At 49.6% G+C, this 21428-nt stretch overlaps 1 protein-coding gene across 3 annotated transcripts in view; it reads left to right on the top strand.

Annotated features, from left to right (window-relative positions):
* Nucleotides 1-21428, top strand: part of myo1e (myosin IE) — a 33612-nt gene that overhangs the window by 11713 nt on the left and 471 nt on the right. For 2 of the 3 annotated variants that reach the window (XM_062963298.1, XM_008121575.2), the window contains exons 2-27: nt 2628-2771; nt 4697-4786; nt 5200-5294; nt 7139-7226; nt 9508-9597; nt 10533-10664; nt 11248-11382; nt 11496-11628; nt 11809-12005; nt 12657-12737; nt 13136-13222; nt 13412-13498; nt 13763-13930; nt 14304-14389; nt 14477-14558; nt 15279-15385; nt 16455-16553; nt 17239-17383; nt 18093-18207; nt 18362-18531; nt 18782-18927; nt 19389-19535; nt 19770-19927; nt 20044-20139; nt 20457-20631; nt 21242-21417. In XM_062963298.1, the coding sequence (XP_062819368.1) occupies nt 2694-2771; nt 4697-4786; nt 5200-5294; nt 7139-7226; nt 9508-9597; nt 10533-10664; nt 11248-11382; nt 11496-11628; nt 11809-12005; nt 12657-12737; nt 13136-13222; nt 13412-13498; nt 13763-13930; nt 14304-14389; nt 14477-14558; nt 15279-15385; nt 16455-16553; nt 17239-17383; nt 18093-18207; nt 18362-18531; nt 18782-18927; nt 19389-19535; nt 19770-19927; nt 20044-20139; nt 20457-20631; nt 21242-21417 (3163 nt within the window). In that variant the 5' untranslated portion in view covers nt 2628-2693. Of the gene's footprint in view, nt 1-2627; nt 2772-2834; nt 2966-4696; nt 4787-5199; nt 5295-7138; nt 7227-9507; nt 9598-10532; nt 10665-11247; nt 11383-11495; nt 11629-11808; nt 12006-12656; nt 12738-13135; nt 13223-13411; nt 13499-13762; nt 13931-14303; nt 14390-14476; nt 14559-15278; nt 15386-16454; nt 16554-17238; nt 17384-18092; nt 18208-18361; nt 18532-18781; nt 18928-19388; nt 19536-19769; nt 19928-20043; nt 20140-20456; nt 20632-21241; nt 21418-21428 lie in introns of those variants that run through there. The other variant, XM_062963299.1, reaches the window with a different exon arrangement.

The following is a 21428-nucleotide window of genomic DNA, read 5'->3' as shown; positions in this document are numbered from 1 at the left end:
CTCCGTTTTCTGGATGGTTTCCGTGCTCCTTGTTGTTGCAATAATAACCTGCTTTGAAACCCAGCAAACACCGTCAGGGGAATTGGGTCTATTTTGCCTGCGACCAGCTGGGCTTTTGCAGTGCTGGAAACAAGGATGCGAACCCACGGATTCGGGTTCTGCCTGAATGTTAGGAAGACTTCCCTCCCTCGTTGGCCTGGATGGCCCTCTGTCAGGAGGGCTTTGGCTGTGTATTCTGACCTTGGACTAGATGCCCTTTGAGGTCCCTCCGGGCGACGGTTCTGCACCTTCGGCTTCCTGCAGCTTCCTGTCTCAAAGCCGTATCAGTCCTAGCCATTGCTTCTTTCACTCAGTTCTCAAAATGGTTTAGGGCCAGATGTTGGGAGAGATAGACGAGCGGAAAACACCGGAGAGCGGCCCAACGTTTCCACCGGCAAAACCAGACGGGCAGGAAAGGCCGGCCTGCAGAGGACAAAGGGTCACCTCTCCGTCTGACTGATGCCTGCAAAGCCATGATATCTCCGGGGTAATGCTCTAAACCTTCTAGGGATGCCGGTTTTTAAAGGGAAAGCTGTGTTGTAGACAAAGCAGGTCTTCCCAGCACCTCCAAGATAAGGCCTTGAATCCAGGTGCCTTTGACATGATTTCATGGGAGCCTGGTTGGGCTCCAAGCATTTCAGAGGAGACAACATTGAGTCTCCTGTTCATGTTACCAAGTTTCCAAGTCTCTGGTACTTGAAATATCAAGATTTTTGTTTCATGTTCCTGCCTTTACCTATGGACCTTTGAAGAGTTTTGCCTGGAAGGGATTCCTGTGTTCATGTTCATGGAATTGCCTTTGATTATTGCGGTTTTTGGATTTTTAGCTTCTGTGATGTATCCATTCTTGACTTCCATGGAACTTTGTCTTACAGTAGAGTCTCACTTATCCAACCTGAGCTTATCCAACGTTCTAGATTATCCAACGCATTTTTGTAGTCGATGTTTTAAATACATCGTGATATTTTGGTGCTAAATTCATAAATAGAGTAATTACTGCATAGCATTACTGCCTATTGAACTACTTTTTCTGTCAAATTTGTTGTATAACAGGATGTTTTGGTGCTTAATTTGTAAAATCATAACCTAATTTGATGTTTAATAGGCTTTTCCTTAATGCCTCCTTATTATCCAAGATATTCGCTAATCCAACATTCTGCCGGCCAGTTTCTGTTGGTTAAGTGAGACTCTACTGTATTTTGTATATATTGCAGGTTATACCCTGGCTGCCACTTTTGAATATAACCCCTTTCCCCCCCTTTTCATATTCTTTCTTCAATAAATACTTTCTTATTGGAAAAAGATATTGTTGCCGCCCACCTTGGAGTCTTTTCTTTCTATCTAAAAACATGACACGATGCAAGTGAAGACAAAGCCAACGCATTAAGATATGGGTATAAAAATTGGGGAGCGGAGGGAAACCACCCCTGTGATCAAACAAACCAAATGCACGAAAAGAGAGGCTGCTTGTTTCCCTGGGCGGCGACTAATCCGAGGAAAAATGTGTGCTCATTCCAGCTTCCTCCAGCAACACAAACACCTTCTTTTCTTTCTTCCTTTCAGCAGCCGCTCAAAGCCAAACGAGCCTCTGTTTTGTCCAGACAGAAGCCCAGAAGGAAGCCTTCCTCTCACCTGGGCCTGTCTCTCAAATGCAACGGCCTTTGGGGGAAGCGGCCAAGACTGGAGCGCTGTTTGCACAGCCTTTCCCTCCTTTCTGTTTCCCTCTCTTTCTCATTAGGATTTGACCCGCTTTCGCCTCTGACCGGAATCCTGTCTGTGGGTCGCAAACAGCTTCCTGCCAGGGATAATAATCATTGTGTCCCTTTGGCCGTAATTGCGGCGGCTTGAGAGCTGGAGACCGGGTTTCCGAGTCCTTGCTTTGTCTTGAGGGACGTCGCACTCTCTCGGCCTCGGAGGAAAGCCGTGGCGGCAAACACCCTTTCAAACTAATTGTGCCAAGAAAATGTTATTATATAGTAGGCCTTCAAGGCCGATTCCTGCCTGGGGGGATCCTTAGCCGGCCCTCAGCAGGACTATAAATAAAGTACAACACTCTGAAAACGGGAGAATTCCAGACAGGAAACAATCAGGGCCAGCTAAGGACTCCCCCAGGCAGGAAGCAGCCAGGCTTTGAAGTAGTGTGGCTATTCAGTGCTAACCAGGTGATTAATTGCAACATGCACACTTGCCTCCAACTGACAAGAGTTCTCTCTTTCTCCCACCCTGGACGTCATTCCACACATACACACACACCACTTGCTTCATTTCCAACAGACCTCGCAACCTGAGGATGCCTGCCACAGATGTGGGCAAAATGTCAGGAGAGAATGCTTCTGGAACATGGCCAGGCAGCCCGGAAGACTCACAACAACCCATACATATCTTCATTACTTTCTTTCCAGTGTCAAATGTGTTGTTGTTGTTGTTGTTGCTGCTGCTGCTGCTATGATTCTGTTCCTCTCGTTTTAAGAGGCTCAAAGCAGCTGTTGCAGAGCTTTGCCAGGACCGTCTTCTGCTTTGGTCCTTCTAGTGACAAGGCCGTTCCTGATCCAATCTCTCTCTGTCTCTGGCCTCCCTCCCTTCTCCAGGGCAGCAAAGGCCACTTCCGCTACCACTGGCAGAGCCACAACGTCAAGCAGAGCGGGGTGGACGACATGGTCCTCCTCTCCAAGATCTCCGAAGACTCTATTGTGGAGAACCTCAAGAAGCGCTACATGGACGACTACATCTTCGTATCCTTTCCCAGTGGGGAAAGTTCAGAATGGGGCTGGGCTGGATGGCCTTTGGGGGGCCCTTCCCAATCTATGATACCCTATCTATCTCACAGTAAAAGACAACTTTCCCAAAGCAGGAGGGCCAATGCCATTGGAAGAACCAGGAGAAGAAGGGCCACCAACACGCCTCGGCCTCCGGGCTCCACACCAAGGTCACTAAAATGCCATAAAGCCTTGCCAGGAGGGTGGGCACCAACCAAGGGACAAAGTCCCACTTTCTGGGCCATTGTTTCTGCAGGGAATATATATATATTATATATATTATAATATAATATAATAATTATATATAATAATAATTATATACACACACACACACACATATATCACACACACATATATACAAGCAAACCAATGCAGCAGAGTAGCTGCATCTGTCAGCTTGTGTATTATGTCATTTCTTCTCGTCCTTGTCGTTCTGGTTTGGCTTTAGATGTTAATGACAAGCGTTAGGGCTCAGCGGGATTGCGGGGCCATAAAGAAAAGAGGCCATGTAAATATATTTGTATATGTGTGTGTGTTTTTTTTAAAGGAGCAGAGCATATCCACCCCAGAGACAATTGCTTCTATTCTAATCAGCTTTAACTGTTGCTAACTTCATCCTAACTGTGTATTAAACTGGTTAGCTGTTCTTAGCCTTCCGAGATGTGCATATTTTGCACACTTAGGGAGCCATAAGTAAGCATAAAATGTTGCTGTTGTTGTTAATAATAAATCATAAGGATTCCCTTATGCTCTCCCTCAAGCCGCCTTTTGAGCCACTTTAGCAGAAGTCACGGCTTTGTACGGAGGAGACGGGATGCAACTTAGGAAGAAGCCCTTTTCCTCTTTTTGGTCTTTTTTTCCCCCTTGCAGAGTTCCGCATTTCCCTGTTATTCATAGGGGAGAAGTTCAACCCATATATCTATATATATCTATATTTATATCTATTCCATGTGACAGAAGTATGTCATCGCCCCAACTTCCCCGAAGGCTTCTTGTCTTGGAGCCAAACAAGGTTTACTTTGAAGAATACACACACACACACACACACACACACACTTCTTTGCTCTTAAATAGGAAATGCTGATGGGTGGAATGACTGCTCGTTTTAGCAATGTTGCAACCCGCCTCGAGACATGAAAAAAGGCAGGGAAGAAATAAAATAATTATTGGGTTGTCGTGCATTTTCCGGGCTGTAGGGCCATGTTCTGGAACGTGACCATACAGCACGGAAAATGCACAACAACCTAGTGATTACGGCCATGAAAGCCTTTGACAAAAATTATTATTGTTGTTGTTGTTGTTGTTATTCAAATTTGGCTACATAGTGTGATTGCTGCTGCTGTTGTTATCATTATACTTTAATGCTCCCTCGCCTTGGCTGGGCATGACCTCACTTTGCAGCAATGATCTCCCCGAACAATGCTCTCTCTCTTGTGTTTTTTCAATTCCCATTGTTGAGGGCGTTTGTGTGGGTTTGGAATAGCAAAGCTGCAGTTGTTGCTGGCAAACCAAAGACATACACACACACACACACATATATATTCTATTACACTGGCAAAACGGGTTTCTTACCTTAATGATAAAGTCATTCTCGTCAAGCCATAGCGACCCAAACAGAAATGTTGAAAACCCCGAAAGCCCAGAAACATGGCCTCTGAAGATGCCTGTCATAGATGTGGGCAAAACGTCAGGAGAGAATGCTTCTGGAACATGGCCATACAGCCCGGAAAATGCACAACAAGCCAATAACAATAATAATAATATTAATAATAATAATAATACTTATTTGCGGATAGAGAGAATAACATTGTGGTGTCATTGCAAGATGGGGAATGCGCACTGGGATTGGACAAAATGTTCAGACTAAAACACGGAGCGGACCTTGACTGTTTCCAACTCAGACCTACATTGGATCCGTCTTGATCTCTGTAAATCCCTTCAAGCAGATGCCGTACTTTGGGGAGAAAGAGGTTGAGATGTACCAAGGAGCGGTCAGTATGGGCTTCTCTCTGCTATATTTGAACATACGAGACATGCCGGGGGGGGGGGGGAATCCGACCCTTCAATCACCCTTGAGAAGTGATTATATTATTATTGGTATATTTACGTATATCCTGCTTTAGGTTGTCTATCCTTTGGGAGAGAAGAAGTGAGATATACGTTATTATTATTATTATTATTATTATTATTATTGTTATTGTTATTTCTACCCTGCTTATTTCTACCCTTCTCAAAGGGGACTCAAAGCAGTTTAACATAAAAGCACCAGCACAACCCAGGCATGGGAAAACTTGGGCCCTCCTCCAGGTGTTTTGGACTTCAACTCCCACAAATCTTAACAGGAAATGGGGAGGATATTTTTAACTGGAGATGAGGATGTCTCTTTCCTTTTGCACCCCACCAGGCTCAGTACGAGAACCCGCCCCACATCTACGCCCTGACAGACAACATGTACCGGAACATGATCATCGACAGGGAGAACCAGTGCGTCATCATCAGGTGAGGGAGGACGGATGGATGTCCATCTGTCGGGGGGATCGGGTTGTCTCTTCCTTCCTTTTTGGTATTACAGGATTGGACTGGACTGGATGGCTTTTGGGGGTCCCTTCCAACTCTAGGTTTCTGACAATATTATTATTATTATTATTATCATCATCATCATCATCATCATCATCATCATCATTATCATTACTATTAATAAGCAGGGACTGGATGACCATCTGTTGAGAGGGCTTGGACTGTGTCTTCTTTATGGCATTATGGGGTTGGACTGGATGGTCTTTAGGAAGCAGTCAATGCAAGTGAATGTGTGTGTGTCCTGCTCCTTGGCGCTGCTAGCGGCCACCCTGATTGTGTCTTTCGTTTTTTCTTTCTTTCCCCACAACGTCTCCTCATTGTGGCTTCTTCTGTGCTATTTCTGGTTCCTGGGGCTTAAAAATAAAGTGTTCCCTCTGCGGCTGGCCGATGGGCTGACGGGAATTCTCCCCAGTGAGAATTTGCCTTTGGAGAGAGAGGCTTTGCCATGGACCCCAAAGGCACAGGGACACCGCCAGGCTCCCTCCCAATGGTGGTGGGGTATAAATAAAGTTTTATTGTTATTTATTATATCCCCTCTCTGTGCAAAAGTATTCCCAGTGTGGGAACTTATTTTCTTCTCAGGTGGAGTGAGGAAGGCAAGGCTTAGATTGATATGATGATGATGATGATGAATGTGGTTAGGAATGCAATAGAGACTTGCTTCAAGGGCTTCAAGGGTTTGTATATTGTGTTGTCGAAAGCTTTTGTGGCCAGAATCACAGGGTTGCGGTGAGTTTTCCAGGCTGTATGTTCCGGCCATGTTCCAGAAGCATTCTTTCCTGACGTTTTGCCCACATTTGTGACAGCATCCTCAGAGGTTGTACAGCCTCAGTTTCCCCCTTTTATGCTGGGGGGGGGGGGAGGGATTTCACCCTCCAAACCTGTGCTAATAATAAATGTTGGGATGCAGAAATGCCGGGCCATTTGTTTGTATTCTGTGCATTTTGTGGGAGAAGCCCAGGCGTTTCTTTTTATAACTCGATCGTGACTCATAAAAGTTTACAGCCTTTATTTAGGGTGGTGGTGGGGGGACGAGAGAGGCTCTTTGGGGCTGCCCCTCCACCCACCCTGGCAGGCTCTGGCAACCCAACCGAAATGGCCCTTCCCCGAAGATGTGTTTTCTTTGAGTCACCGCCGCCTTCCCTTCCTTTCTGCGTGAAACTCAAGAGGCCTGTTTGGGGACGGAATTAGGACAGGAATGGCCTGCCGTCTATGGGAAAAGCAACCCGAAGGGGTCTCTCCAGGCGTCGTGATGATGAGGTCTGTCGGCCCATAAATAAGAACGTGCAATTTATTTATTTATTTATTTACAGTATTTATATTCCGCCCTTCTTTCTCACCCCGAAGGGGACTCAGGGCGGATCACATTACACATATAAGGCAAACATTCAATGCCTTGACACAGAACAAAGATAAACGCAGGTTCCGAGCTGGCCTCGAACTCATGACCTCTTGGTCAGAGTGATCGGTCTCAGCTGGCTGCAGCTGGCTGCTCACCAGCTTGCGCCACAGCCCGGGCTTGGATGGGCTTGAGACGGAGCCGCCGGAGCCAGTTCGGGGGGAGAAAGGCAATATGGAGGCACCCATTCCAATGGTAACCCTAAATTGGGGTGACTCCGTGACATTTTTGATACTGTGATGTTGGGCCACGTGGGTTTTCTAGGAGACTGCATATAGGCAGAGGCTCCTGGGAGTGCCGTCCTCCATTGCGATCTCTGCTGGGTCTTCTTTCTCCCGACTAACGGAAGCCTCGTTTCCCCTTCCAGTGGTGAAAGCGGTGCTGGGAAGACGGTGGGCGCCAAGTACATCATGGGCTACATCTCCAAAATATCGGGAGGAGGCCCCAAAGTCCAGGTGAGTCCTCAGAGAAAGAAGGGGGTCAGACTAGATGGCTTTTGGGGGTCCCTTCCAACTCTAGGATTCAGTGGTTCTATTCTTACTGTATTTTCCTGACTTATTGGATTGGATTGCATGACTCTTGGGGTCTCTTCCAACTCTAGAATTCCAATTATTATTATTATTATTATTATTATTATTATTATTATTATTATTATTATTATGCAGAGGCTGGATGGCCATCTGTCGGGAGGCATCGGATTGTGTATTCCTGAGTGAAAGAAAGGGGTCAGACAGGATGACCTTTGGGATGTCTTCCAGTGCTAGGATTCCATTATTATTATTATTATTATTATTATTATTATCATCATCATCATCATCATCATCGTTATTATGCAGAGACTGGATGGCTATCTGTTGATAAGGATCTGATTGTGTTTTCCTGAGCGGCAGAAAGAAGGGGGTCGGACTAGATGGCTTTTAGGGTCCTTTCGAACTCTAGGATTCAATGGATCTATTCTCACTGCATTTTCCTGACTTATAGAAAGGGGTTTGATTGCATGACCCTTGGGGTCTCTTCCAACTCTAGAATTCCAATTATTATTATTATTATTATTATTATTATTGTATGACACAGCAAACAAGATAGACATACTGGATTTCGTATTACAAGTCGAACACTTCCCAAGCATTTAGGACTGTGTGATGTATTTTCAGATGATGCACGCAGATCCCAGTAGGGTGGCCTTTTGCAGTTGGCAGATCGTAATTTTGTCAATGTCTTTATTATTATTATTATTATTATTATTATTATTATTATTATTATGCAGAGGCTGTATGGCCATCTGTCAGGATGGATCGGATTGTGTTTTCCTGAGCGAAAGAAAGGGGTCAGACAGGATGACCTTTGGGGTGTCTTCCAGTGCTAGGATTCTATTATTATTATTATTATTATTATTATCATCATCATCATTATTATTATTATGCAGAGGCTGGATGGCTATCTGTTGATAAGGATCTGATTGTGTTTTCCTGAGCAGCAGAAAGAAGGGAGTCGGACTAGATGGCTTTTAGGGTCCTTTTGGACTCTAGGATTCAATGGATCTATTCTCACTGTATTTTCCTGACTTATAGAAAGAAGGGGATTGGATTGCATGACCCTTGGGGTTTCTTCCAACTCTAGAATTCCAATTATTATTATTATTATTATTATTATTATTATTATTATTATTATTATTATTATATGCACAGCAAACAAGATAGACATGCTGGATTTCGTATCACAAACTCACAAGTCGAACACTTCCCAAGTGTCTAGGACTGTGTGATGTATTTTCGGATGATGTGCGCAGATCCCAGTAGGGTGGCCTTTTGCAGCTGGCAGATTGTAATTTTGTCAATGTCTATTGTTTCCAAATGCCGGCTGAGATCTTTTGGCACGGCACCCAGTGTGCCCATTATTATTATTATTATTATGACACAGCAAACCAGACAGATATGCTGGATTTTGTTTCACAAAATCACAAGTCGAACACTTCCCAAGTGTCTAGGACTGTGTGATGTATTATTATTATTATTATTATTATTATTATTATTATTATTATTATTATCATCATCATCATCATCATCATCATCATCATCATCATCATTATTATGCAGAGGCTGGATGGCTATCTTTTGATAAGGATCTGATTGTGCTTTCCTGAGCGGCAGAAAGAAGGGGGGTCGGACTAGATGGCTTTTAGGGTCCTTTCGAACTCTAGGATTCAATGGATCTATTCTCCCTGCATTTTCCTGACTTAAAGAAAGGAAGGGGTCAGACTGTATGGCCCTCGGGGTCTTTTTCAACTCTGCGTCTCCTTTAACCCGGGGCTGGATGGCCATCTGCTGGGAGGGCTTGGGTGGTGCCTTCCTTGCTCCCTCCTTCCGTGCGTGTGTGCGGATGGCATCCTCCTTCCTGTTGTTTTCCGGGGGAGACAGTGAGGGCCGTCTGTCCGCAGCCGAGGAAAGAGCCGCCGGGCGGAAACGGGTCTTGTGTTGTTTCTGGAAGGGGTTGAATCGCGGGATATAAATATCCTTCTCCTTCTGCACAGATCTGTTTATTGATTAGTCCAGTGACGGTATCAACATAAAAGACAACAAAAAACATCCCAAAATGCCCACACACAAATAAGTCACTCATCCCCAATAGGCTTCCTGTGTTTCGGAATGGGATGCGCTCAGTGTTGTTGCGTGTTGTCTTTCCTTCGGTGTTCTGGCCGCACGGGCTTGACCGCTCCTCCCGCTGTTCATCCTGCAGCACGTGAAGGACATCATCCTGCAGTCCAACCCCCTCCTGGAGGCCTTCGGGAACGCCAAGACCGTGCGGAACAACAACTCCAGCCGATTCGTAAGACCCCTTCGCCGTCTGTTTTGGCCTCCAAAGCAATGCAACCGTGCTTAGGGAAGGGACCCTCCGTGGGGCGTGGACTACATCTCCTAGGAGTCCCACAAGTGGATGGGAGATGTAGTCCAGCTGAATGATCTACTCATAGGAGCCCTCAGTAGCTCAGCGGGTTAAACCACGGAGCTGCTAAACTTGGCGGTTCAAATCCAGGGAGTGGGGTGAGCTCCTGCTGTTAGTCCCAGCTTTGGCCAACCTAGCAGTTCAAAAATAGGCAAATGTGAGTAGATCAATAGATACTGCTCCGGCAGGAAGGTTTCTGGAGTAGAACAGCCCCTTTCCAAGTGAGAACCACACAACGAAACAGAAATAACACTTTCAAACCAGGAACAGAACATTTTTCAAACTTTGTTTACATAGTGTTATAGCTTTTTAGCAAGGGTTGCTCACCTTCTCGGGAGGAAAGTCCATTTGGAGACCAGTGGAAACTTGTTTTCCTGTTGCATCCCTTTGTATTGCAAACTGTAACTCTTTAAATAAACCATCTAGCTTGTTGGATTTGGCAACACAAGTTTCGCTGCGTAATTGCCCTTTGGTTACATTGTTCTTTCACACACTTTGTTTGTTTGGTTTTACGAGTTTTGTATCATTGCATTTACATCTCACTCCTTTATTTGGATTCACTTCTCTTGGTTGTCGTTTTGCATCTTTTCAAAATATAAACCTTCCTGTGGTTTTGCTGCAGGGAGCTGGGCTGCTGTTTAAAAATAAAGGGCTTAAACAATGGTTATTAGTCTCAAAAGGCTCGGAAGGAAGGGCTTCTTCTCCTTCTCCTTCTTCTTCTCCCCGTTGTAGACATGGAGCTTCAGAACAGCTTCAGCGTTGGAGGGTAAGAGGCAAGCAAGCCATTGTAAGCGCTCCGTATTTTCCGCCCGTTGCAGGGGAAATACTTTGAGATCCAGTTCAGCCCGGGAGGGGAGCCGGACGGAGGCAAAATCTCCAACTTTTTGCTGGAGAAGTCGCGGGTGGTGATGAGGAACCCCGGGGAGAGGAGCTTCCACATCTTCTACCAGGTGCGAGGCCATTGCTATTCGTCAAGACAGTCGTTGAGTCTTTTGTTGGAAAGGTTGGGCAAAGTCACAACCTTTTGAAAAAAGATGCCGTAACCTTTTGTGGAAATGGCATTCATGCAAGGCAGTCAGGTTTCTCAGTTGTTAAACTGATGTACCTAGATCTCTCTTTGAATTGTTAGGGGCAAAGATATGACAATGCACAAAACACACACCTATATACGCAGCAGAGTTTTAGAAGTGTTATTTCAGTTGTTCAAAAACTCTCCCTTAAACCATTTTAGTATAAATCACGCTCCCAAGAGACAAAATCAAGCAGACTTCTTTCAAAGTAAAATAGCTGGTTTACTCACAAACTTCATGTATTCAACATACAGGTGCATTGCATATCAATCCAGTTACAGATAGGATTTGAAGTGCTTTCTCTTCAAATTCTCTTCACTTGAATCTTAGCAGTCCAAAGAATCTCTTCTCACAGATCTCCATTGATCCAAGCCATCTAACAGTCTAAATTCCACCCACAGGAGAAAAGAAATGAATTAATTACAATAACAATAATAATAATAATAATAATTTTGTCCGGCAGCTGATTGAGGGCGCCTCGAGCGACCAGCGATCCAGCCTCGGCATCACCAGCATGGATTACTACCACTACCTGAGCCTCTCGGGATCCTACAAAGTGGACGACATCAACGACAAATCCGACTTCCAGGAAACGCTGGTAAGCCTTAAAACGGAGTGCGGCCAACTTTTTGAATCCTGATGTCCTGCCGCCAAAAAGGCCCCTGTTTGCCGGTCTTTCTCCCCTCCTGACTGCTCTCTCTCCCTCGACAGCACGCCATGAACGTGATCGGGATCTTTGCGGAGGAGCAGGCGCTGGTGCTGCAGATCGTGGCCGGGGTCCTCCACCTGGGCAACATCAGCTTCAAGGAGGCCGGCAACTACGCCGCGGTGGAGAGCGAGGAGTGTAAGTGCTTCCAGGGGAAGGCGGGCGGGCAGGCCCTGACTGACCTCAGGCCTTTGCAGGACCACAGGACACACACCGTGCTGACCCTGCTGTGGTCTCCTTCCTTCCTTCCTTCCTTCCTTCCTTCCTTCCTTCCTTCCTTCCTTCCTTCCTTCCTTCCTTCCTCTGCCCACTCGGCAGTCCTGGCCTTCCCGGCCTTCCTGCTGGGCATCGACCAGAGCCGCCTCCGGGAGAAGCTGACCAGCCGGCAGATGGACAGCAGGTGGGGCGGGAAGTCCGAGTCCATCCACGTGACCCTCAACGTGGAGCAGGCCTGCTACACCCGGGACGCCCTGGCCAAGGCCCTCCACGCCCGGCTCTTCGACTTCCTGGTGGAGGTGAGGCATCGGCGTGAGCGTGAGCCCATCGGGACGAGGTGGACTGGCTGCTCTGGTGGTCCAGGGACAAGCATCTGGGTCTTGACATCAGTAAGACCAAGGAGGTCACAGTGGACGATACGAAGAACAGCCCTTGGGCATAAATGGGGACCAAGTGGTGTGGTGGCCGGTTTCAAGTTCCTGGGTGAAGGAGGATCTGAGATGACGATAATAATAATAATAATAATAATAATAATAATAATAATAATAATAATAATAATAATAATAATAATAAGCCAGAAACAACTTGAAGGCACACAACAACAAATGCATTTTCCCATTGAGTATAGCTCAGGCATGGCCGACTTCGGCCTTCCCTCCAGGTGTTTTGGACTTCAACTCCCATAATTCCCAAGGGCTATTCCCAATTCCTTTTTAGTGGAGTTTTATTTAGAGCTTGGAAATGCAGCCCCACAATCCCCAAGTGGCCCCTTATTTCTGGACGATGTGTCCATTCCGAGAGCTGGAAATTGCCTGCACGGATTCCAAAGATGAAGGAACTTTGCAAAACTTTGGCCTCGTTCGATATGACTCAGCGGCTGAGAGATTTCCTTTCCAGTCTTGAAGCCTGTTTTCTTTCTCCCCCCCCCCCCCCCCACTTGGTTTCATTAGTCTATAAATAAGGCGATGGAAAAAGACCATGAAGAATATAACATCGGTGTCCTGGACATCTATGGCTTCGAGATCTTCCAGGTAAGGGCGAAATAATGGCGCTCGGCTTTAAAAAGTGAGAAGGGCGAGGGAGGAGATGATTATACTCCAGGTGGGAAGGAAGGCTAGATTTTGGAGGAAAGTTATTTTGCGGGATGCTGCTTGCAAGACGAAGACCTGCTTGGGAGGGAACGTAAGGGCTTGCTTTAGGAACAAAGAGGCGCTTCTCTGGGCCCCTTTTCCTGGGCATCGGCCCAAACATGGCTGTTCTGCGGTCGTAAAAATCCAGACCTTGGAAAGGCTTTTTGAGGATTTCAGCTGCTGAACCCTCTGGTGACGGAGTATAAAAATTAGAACGGATCTACAGAGCCAAATGGGGTTAGGATTGACCTAAAAAGCCGCGCTGGTACAGAAGGCTTTTGCATTTTGTCTCCTTCCAGAAAAACGGCTTTGAGCAGTTCTGCATCAATTTCGTCAACGAAAAGCTGCAGCAGATCTTTATCGAACTGACGCTGAAAGCAGAACAGGTGCGAAGGGAAGCGGGGCCGGCCCCCCGTGGCCCTTGCCGAGGAAAAGCCCCTCCCCTGACTCAGTGCCCCCCCCCCCCCAGAAGAGCAGACCCTTGCCATAGGGCAGCCACGGGCCAACTTCGTCCCTCCAGGCATTTTGGAATCCAAGTCCGAAGTCTCTCAACGCCCTTCCGTTCTGTTTTCCAGGAGGAATATGTCCAAGAAGGGATCCGCTGGACGCCCATAGACTACTTCAACAATAAGATTGTTTGCGACCTCATAGAGAACAAAGTGGTGAGTGAGCAGGGTCCTGGGGCACTACTTTCCTGATGCACACCCAATGCCTTTGGCCACGATGGATCTCCTCGCTTCCAGCATCTTGATCGGATAGAGACCCCAGGGCAGGCCTGGGCCACCTTGGGCCCTCCTCCCGGTGTTTTGGACTCCCACTCCCGCCATTCCCAACAGCCTATAGGCAGCCTGGGGTTGCCTTTCAAAGGGAGGCAGGGACAGGCCCTTCCTCCTGGCCCTCCTTGACCCGCTCTCTGGCGCCCGCAGAACCCGCCGGGCATCATGAGCATCCTGGACGACGTCTGCGCCACGATGCACGCCGTGGGTGAGGGGGCCGACCAGACGCTGCTCCAGAAGCTCCAGATGCAGATCGGGACCCACGAGCACTTCAACAGCTGGAACGAGGGCTTCATCATCCACCACTACGCCGGGAAGGTGAGCAGCGGGGTCTCTGCCCCCTTTTCCAGCCTGGACCTTGACAAGACGGAGATTGGGGTCCAATCTGGCGGGAAACGCATTTTTTGGTTCCGGGGTTTTGAGCGTGGAGGTGCGCCTTCAATCCGGTGGCGCACGAGACTCGAGTCCAGATGGGCGGCTCCACGGGAGCCCTTTTCCAGGCGCTCCAGCATCAGGTTCAATACCAAAGCCCAGGGATGGCTGGCAAGGCCCAAAACAAAAGGAGGAACTCACAGCTATTTTTACCAAGAACCACTTGCTGCCCCCCCCTTCTTTGAGAGCACATAAGTATTTTATTCCCTGCCATAAAAGAAACCCCCCTGCCTTGCATTTTCCTTCTTCCCATCCTCAGGTGTCTTACGACATGGACGGCTTCTGCGAGAGGAACCGAGACGTCCTCTTCACGGACCTCATTGAGCTCATGCAAAGCAGCGAACTGTACGTGAGTGGTGGCGTTTGAGGGGGGGGGAGCCAACAAACAAGAAGCCCCATAATAAAATCCGATCCTCTCTTGGCTGCCCTTAGGCCTTTCATAAAGGCGCTGTTTCCGGAGAGCCTCCAGGCCGAGAAGAAAGGCCGGCCGACGACAGCCGGGAGCAAAATCAAGGTGGGTTCTGGGATGGAAAGGTCAGCCATAGGAATAATGTTAGACACCGTAGTAGTAGGAACATGCTCCTTGACTTGATTAGCTCCGTGGCATTGTCAGAGCAGATCTGCGGGGCTCAGAAAGGCTCCCCAAAGGAGGCAAATCAGAACAAGAGTCCTGTATGTTCCAAATATAGACCCGTTTCCTCTCTGTGACTCCATATGCAATATTCACAGGAAAAGGGAGACCTGTTGGTCTCTCTCTAATGTCTGGAACATTGTTGTTGTTGTGGGACTTTGGGTAGTTTCCAGCTTGTGGCAACCCACCCCACAGGGGACCAGTCAGAGGGTTTCCTTGGCCAGGCTTGCTCAGAGGGGTTTCACCTGAGGCTGAGAGAGTGTGACGTGCCCAAGGCAGGCTTCCTTTCCTGAGCAGGGAATTCGAACCCCGCTCTTTAGAGCCGCAGTCCTGCACCAACCCTCCTGCCTTCAGAACGCGCCGTCTCTTGGGCCGGAAGGCACTGAAAGCTTTTAGGAGCCTCTCATTACGGGTCCGCGCCTGCCTGCCTGCCTTCCTCCCGCCTGCGCATCAAGGAAGACGTGGCTCGGTGGTGCATTAGCTCCATGGGTTCCTCTTGGGATCCCTCTCTCCTTGAAAAGAGCGCAGAGTCCGGGCGGAAGGCGCACAGAGGAAAGAGCAGGCCCGATGGCATCTAAAGGCCTTGTGCATCTCTTTTCCCAGAAACAAGCCAATGACCTTGTGGGCACGCTGATGAAATGCACGCCGCATTATATCCGCTGCATCAAGCCGAACGAGACCAAGAAGCCCCGGGACTGGGAGGAGAGCAGGTATTGCATCTATGGGTCAAGGAAGCACTCAATGGCTCACGGGGCCCTTTGCGGAATGCTTCTCTGCCTCCCCACATTCCGGATTCATAGCACTACGCAACAACATCTGCAAAAAAGGTTCTGTTCCTGGTTTGAAAGTGCAATTTCCTGTTTAATTGTGCTGCACTGACTTGGAAAGCAATGGTTATGTCCCAGAAACTTCGTTTTTGTGGCTGCCACAGACTTAGGTTGAATTGGTTGAGACTTGATGATGTGATAGTCATTGAAAATCTAGAGCATGATGTCCTGCACAAACAAAGCCTTTGCAGTTTAATAAACATTTCCCATGTTTTTATGATAGAACCAATGTGGAAATGACATGGATAACCCAGGAATATGTTTGAGGGTGTAATGTGGGTCCAGCCTCCTCCTCAAATGACGACGATGATGATGATGATGAAGGGCTTCCTTCTGCATTGCTCTCCAAGCACATTGCAGGGGAGGAGCAATGGTTTCCCACTGGCCATTTCCCCCCACCCTCCCGGGTTGTGCCGTTGTGTGGGTTGGCAGGGGTGGGGCTCCCCTAAAAGGCCCAGCCGGGCCTTCCGTTCCAGACCTCCTCCTCCTCCTCCTCCTCCTCCTCCTCTTCCTCCTCCTCCTCCTCCTCCTCCTCCTCCTCGGTGTACATTTCCCTTCCCGCTCACATCTGGAATAATGCAACGTTCACGCCTGTTCCTCCCTTAATGCTTTGCCAAAACCAGTCCGTGTCAAGCCAGGCACAGCATCGCAAGCTGTTTTTCTTGCTGTCTGGGGAAAAAAAAGCATGATTTTGATTTCTGCATTTGGGATGCAACACCCTTTCCTGATCCTGGAATGTGCTAGACTTTACTTACCGAGAAGAGAGATGCCCAGCCTGCACCGCCCTCCTGTTTAGACTTGGTATTCATGGTGATCCAGAAAGACATCGGATGGGAACGTTGCAAAATAAACTCTTGCTTCTTCTCCAGTCTTTCCTCAATGGTCCCTTGATGGGCTTTTGCGGAAGGTTGTGGGCTGTTCTGTGTTTAATTCCCATCCTTTTCTCCTTCAGGGTCAAGCACCAGGTGGAATACCTGGGGCTCAAAGAGAACATCCGCGTGCGGCGCGCCGGCTACGCTTACAGGCGCGCATTCAAGAAATTCCTCCAGAGGTATATTATTATTATTATTGTTATTATTATTATTTTATGACACAGCAAACAAGATAGATATGCTGGATTTCGTATCACAAAATCACAAGTCGGACACTTCCCAAGTGTCTAGGAGACTGTGTGATGTATTTTCGGATGATGCTGCAGATCCCATTATTATTATTATTATTATTATTATTATTATTATTATTATGTTTGTTTATACCCCGCATGAAGGAAGTGCTGGATGACTTTAGTAAACAGTAAACTGAGTATATGAAAAGGAAGTGAGCTCAGAAGGAAATTGGCCAAGGTCCGCCCTCTTCCAGCCGCTGTGACCTGGGCGAATGCAGGAGCGTTAGTCCCAAAAAGGGATTTTTCCTTCCTCTGCTATTCCCAACATAGAGAAGGGTGTGTGTGTGAATGCACCTCCAAGTCACCTGTGCACTTACGGCGGCCCCATGAAGCGCTTTTGCCGGTTCCTTCTCTGCAGTGCTGCCTGCAGAGCGTTCGATTCCTCCGAGGCCTCCCACCCAGATCCTAGCCCCTGCTTAGCTTCCCGGATCAGGCAGTGTCAGGCGCCTGCTCAGATTATTCAGGCCCCGACCGCACACCACGCCTGAGCCCCTTCCCTTCCTTCCTTCCTTCCTTCCTTCCTTCCTTCCTTCCTTCCTTCCGTCCGTCCGCTCTCTCCTCCTCCCGGAAGGTACGCCATCCTGACCAAGGCCACCTGGCCCTCCTGGAAAGGGGACGAGAAGCAAGGGGTGCTCCACCTGCTCCATTCCGTCAACATGGACCCCGACCAGTTCCAGCTGGGAAGAACCAAGGTCTTCATCAAAGCCCCAGAGTCCGTGAGTACCGAGGGCCGGGGTGCGTGTGTGTGTCTGTGGCTCCCGTGGCTCCGAAACACAGGGCTAGGAACGGTGCAGGTGGCACCAGGCGGTATCGGCACATTCCGTTCTGCAAGGTCAGATTTTCCTTTTGGAAGTCATTAGGATTTTACTTTTGGGGGAGGAGAAGAGCGCTGGTGTCCTCTGGGTTGCGGGAAGCATCCGCCGCAAGTCTTAATTACGGGAGTCAGCCTTCAATTAGTGGGATCTGCCAACGCCAGCACTTTGGGCTGCCAGCTCCTTCCTCTGGCAAAAACATTAAGGAATGACGAGGCCGAGAGCGTGGGAAGGTCGGTTAATTACTTGGTAAGGGAGTTGGAATCGGTTAACGGCCGCAGATTCAGGGACTGCACCAAGCAGGCAAGGGACGCCACTCACGGGGCGGAAACCCACAGGGACGCCTTCTGTTCGTGGGCTCCCCATTTCTGCTCCTTTTGATGGGGCAGATCAGTGCTCTCGGCTCCGTTATGCCGTGTCTACGCAAGGATTGTGTTGCACGGTCAGTGCAGAACTCCATGAATGGCTGTCAGTGCTGCACAATCTCAGTATAAGATCTCAGCCAAGTTGTGTTGCCTTTTCAAACTGAGGTCACTTTGATGTCCGTCCGTCCGTCCGTCCTCCCTTCCTCTCTTTCTCCATTGCGGTGCTTTCCCTCTTTTCTTGGTCGCAGCTCTTTTTGCTGGAGGAGATGCGCGAACGGAAGTACGATGGCTATGCGCGGGCGATCCAGAAAGCATGGCGGAAATACGTGGCCAGGAAGAAATACGTGCAAATGAGGGAAGAAGGTAGGCCTTGGCATCACAGGTGACTCTCTGCTGGATGGGCAACTGGCAGGCTTTGCATGCAGCCTCCTAACCCACTCCAGCGGAGCTGAGCAGGCCTTGGTGGGCACGGAAGGATGAAAGGAACAAACCCTGTGTCCCGTGTTGGCCTTCGCAGCCTCCGATCTGTTGCTGAACAAGAAGGAGAGGCGGCGGAACAGCATCAACCGGAACTTTGTGGGCGACTACATCGGGATGGAGGACCGGCCAGAGCTGCGCCAGTTCCTGGGCAAACGCGAAAAGGTTGAATTTGCCGACACGGTCATCAAATACGACAGGAGGTTTAAGGTACAATGGGGAGCGGATGGGAGGGTCGTATCAACATGGGGGGCCCTCCAGACATGGGGGGAGAACTTCCCAATGGACAGTGATGGGAGGGAACGTATGTGCCTTCCATAACTTTGGGTGTCAATTCATCTTGGCCGCCCTTTATGGAGGCCAAGCCCCTCCTTGTTTTGTCTTCTCATCCAAGAGCTTAGAGATGAGAGAAGTTTGGGGCCGTTTTGCCCCTCACCCCAAAGACCCCTTTCCGTTTCAGGGCATCAAGCGCGACCTCATCCTCTCCCCAAAATGCGTCTACCTGATCGGGCGCGAAAAGGTGAAGCAGGGCCCGGACAAAGGCCTGGTGAAGGAGGTGCTGAAGCGGCAGGTCGAGGTGGAGAAGGTCCTCTTCGTGTCCCTAAGGTCAGCCGCCTCTCCACTGAGCCCCTCTCTGGGGGCAGCACGGCCATGGAGCCCACCCGCTCTTACTGAGATTTGCAGCCGAGGCCAACCTTGCCAGTGCCGAGGGCAGAGAGAGGGAGGTACAGCACCTGCACACCTGCAGGCTTCCCTGATAATGGAACGGATAAGGAAGGAATGATAATGAGAACTGTAGGGAAGTCTCATGGAGCTTGAAAGAGAGGGGGGAAGTCAAAGGGATGCAAGACTTTTGGGAGCATGATTCTCATTAGTAGCTTTTCCTGAGCTGTAGAAACTAGGCAGCCAAGAATGATTTCCAAGGACCTTTTGTGAGTGATCTGCAGTAGCTCAGACGCATCCTCTTCGCCTTCACTTGTGTCCGTGAGTGGCGGCTTCATCGCAAGCACTCACAAAGGTTCCTCACACTCAACCAACCTTCCTTCCTTCCTTCCTTCCTTCCTTAGTACAATGCAGGACGACTTCTTTGTCTTGCACGAGCAGGAGTACGACAGCCTCCTCGAATCGGTCTTCAAGACGGAGTTCCTGAGCCTCCTGGCCAAGCGCTACGAGGAGAGGACCTACCGGAGGCTGCCACTGAAGTTCAGCAACACGTGAGTGGCTCCAAAGGGTCCCTTGTGGCCTGAAACAGGCTGCCGGCCTTACCTGTGGCTCCCTGAAGGCGTCTCAGAAGAACTGGTGCCTGGCCGGGCACGGCTTGGATTGACCTGAGGAAGAGCATACCAACCACAACGGCCCAAACGTGCTGGCCAATGCACAAGTCACAGACAGGATGCAAAGGCTTGCTTGCTTCTTGACTGACGTCCCTTCCTTTCCCTTGTTGCCAGGCTGGAGGTGAAGCTGAAGAAGGAGACCTGGGGCCCCTGGAAGGCCGGCGGCTCCCGGCAGGTGCAGTTCAGCCAGGGCCAAGGAGACGTGGCCGTCCTCAAGCCCAGCAACAAGGTGCTGCAGGTCAGCATCGGGCCCGGACTCCCCAAGAACGCCCGTACGTATCCGGATCCCGCCCTGGACGAGGAGGGGGAGGGGGAGGGGGAGGGGGAGGAGGAAGGGTGGCCACGAGACCCCGCGCCTGAGCGTGTCCCCCTCTGTGTTGCCTCGCAGGTCCCACCAGAAGGAACGCCAACCAAAGCCGGGGATATCCCACCCGGACGCAGCAAGGCCACAACTATCCCACCAGGGCAGCGCCACCACCTCCCGGTCAGTGGCCAGATTTCCTTTCTGGTGGCAAAAGTCCAGCCTTGTCTGTTAGAGATCTTGTTCGCAGCGATGGCCGGGATGCTGTTGGAGCCTTGTGTCTTCCGAAGAAGACTGGCATCTTCTGAAGTTAGAATACGGCAGCTCCAAGCTCCCGAGTCTGCTGTTACTATATAGCAGGTCCAGCAAAGTTCTGGAAATGAGTTGAAGTCCAAACCCCTGGAGGGAGGGCCGAAGTTGGCCCATGGCCCCGCATCAGACGGCTGAGAAGGCGTGAGGAGCCGTGCCTTCCTCTGCCTCAGCCTTGTCCTCCTTCGCAGGCCTCCACCAGAACGGCCTGATCCAGGTCCCGGCACCACAGCGCTCCAGCCAGCGCAGCCTCTACACCCCGATGTCCCGGCCGCCTTTGCCGCAGGTCTCCGGGGGTCCCGGCCAGGCCTCCCAGCCGCCCAACAGCCTCGACTTCCTCCGGGTGCCAGAGCAGGGCGCTGCAGGGTGAGTCCGCACCCGCCTCCTCCATTGGACAAGCTGTCCTTCCGAACTCTAGTGGAGCCCTGCCTGCGTGTTCTTGGCATCCTTTGAAGGGAAAACAGTGGCCGTTGGGGTGGAGAGGGTCTTTCATCTGCTTCTGGGGCTGTATCTGCTCTTCTTATATATATCTATATGTGTGTGTATGAAATCTAGGCTGAACGCCAATAGGGGTGGCATTGAGATTGGATCGGGAGGCCCATCTGCTCTGCAATGGGCCCTGCAAGGCAGGGGACGCTGGGCGCTGTAGTCGCAAAGATTTCAGGTGAAGGCTTCCTTCCCTCTTGCAAGGCAGGCCATGCACAGCGCCACCTGCTGGAACCTCTCCAGATGTTTCCAGGCATAAACCAGGCATGGACATAAACACCAGGTAGTAAACTCCCTACAATCATCATAGCTGAACAGTGTCCTTCACAACTGGTGAATCCATAATACAACACAGCTCAGTGACAGATAATATGAGCTCTACCAATGGCAACCAATGCCTCCCTGTATCCTTATCGGGATTGCGGGAGGTTTTCTCGGCCCACATGTCTAGGCAGAGGCTTCGTTTAACTCCTTTCTGTTTGTACCGCAGGGCGCGAAGGCAGACCACCAGCCGGCCCCCTCCGGCGGGAGGCCGTCCGAAGCCGCAGCCCAAGCCCAAGCCCAAGCCCCAGGGCCCACAGTGCCGGGCGCTCTACGCCTACGACGCGCAGGACACGGACGAGCTCAGCTTCAACGCCAACGACGTCATCGACATCGTCAAGGAAGGTAAGGCCTCC

Source organism: Anolis carolinensis, unplaced genomic scaffold, assembly GCF_035594765.1.
Source record: "Anolis carolinensis isolate JA03-04 unplaced genomic scaffold, rAnoCar3.1.pri scaffold_11, whole genome shotgun sequence".
NCBI lineage: Eukaryota > Metazoa > Chordata > Lepidosauria > Squamata > Dactyloidae > Anolis > Anolis carolinensis.
This window is presented reverse-complemented; position numbering and strand designations above follow the sequence as displayed.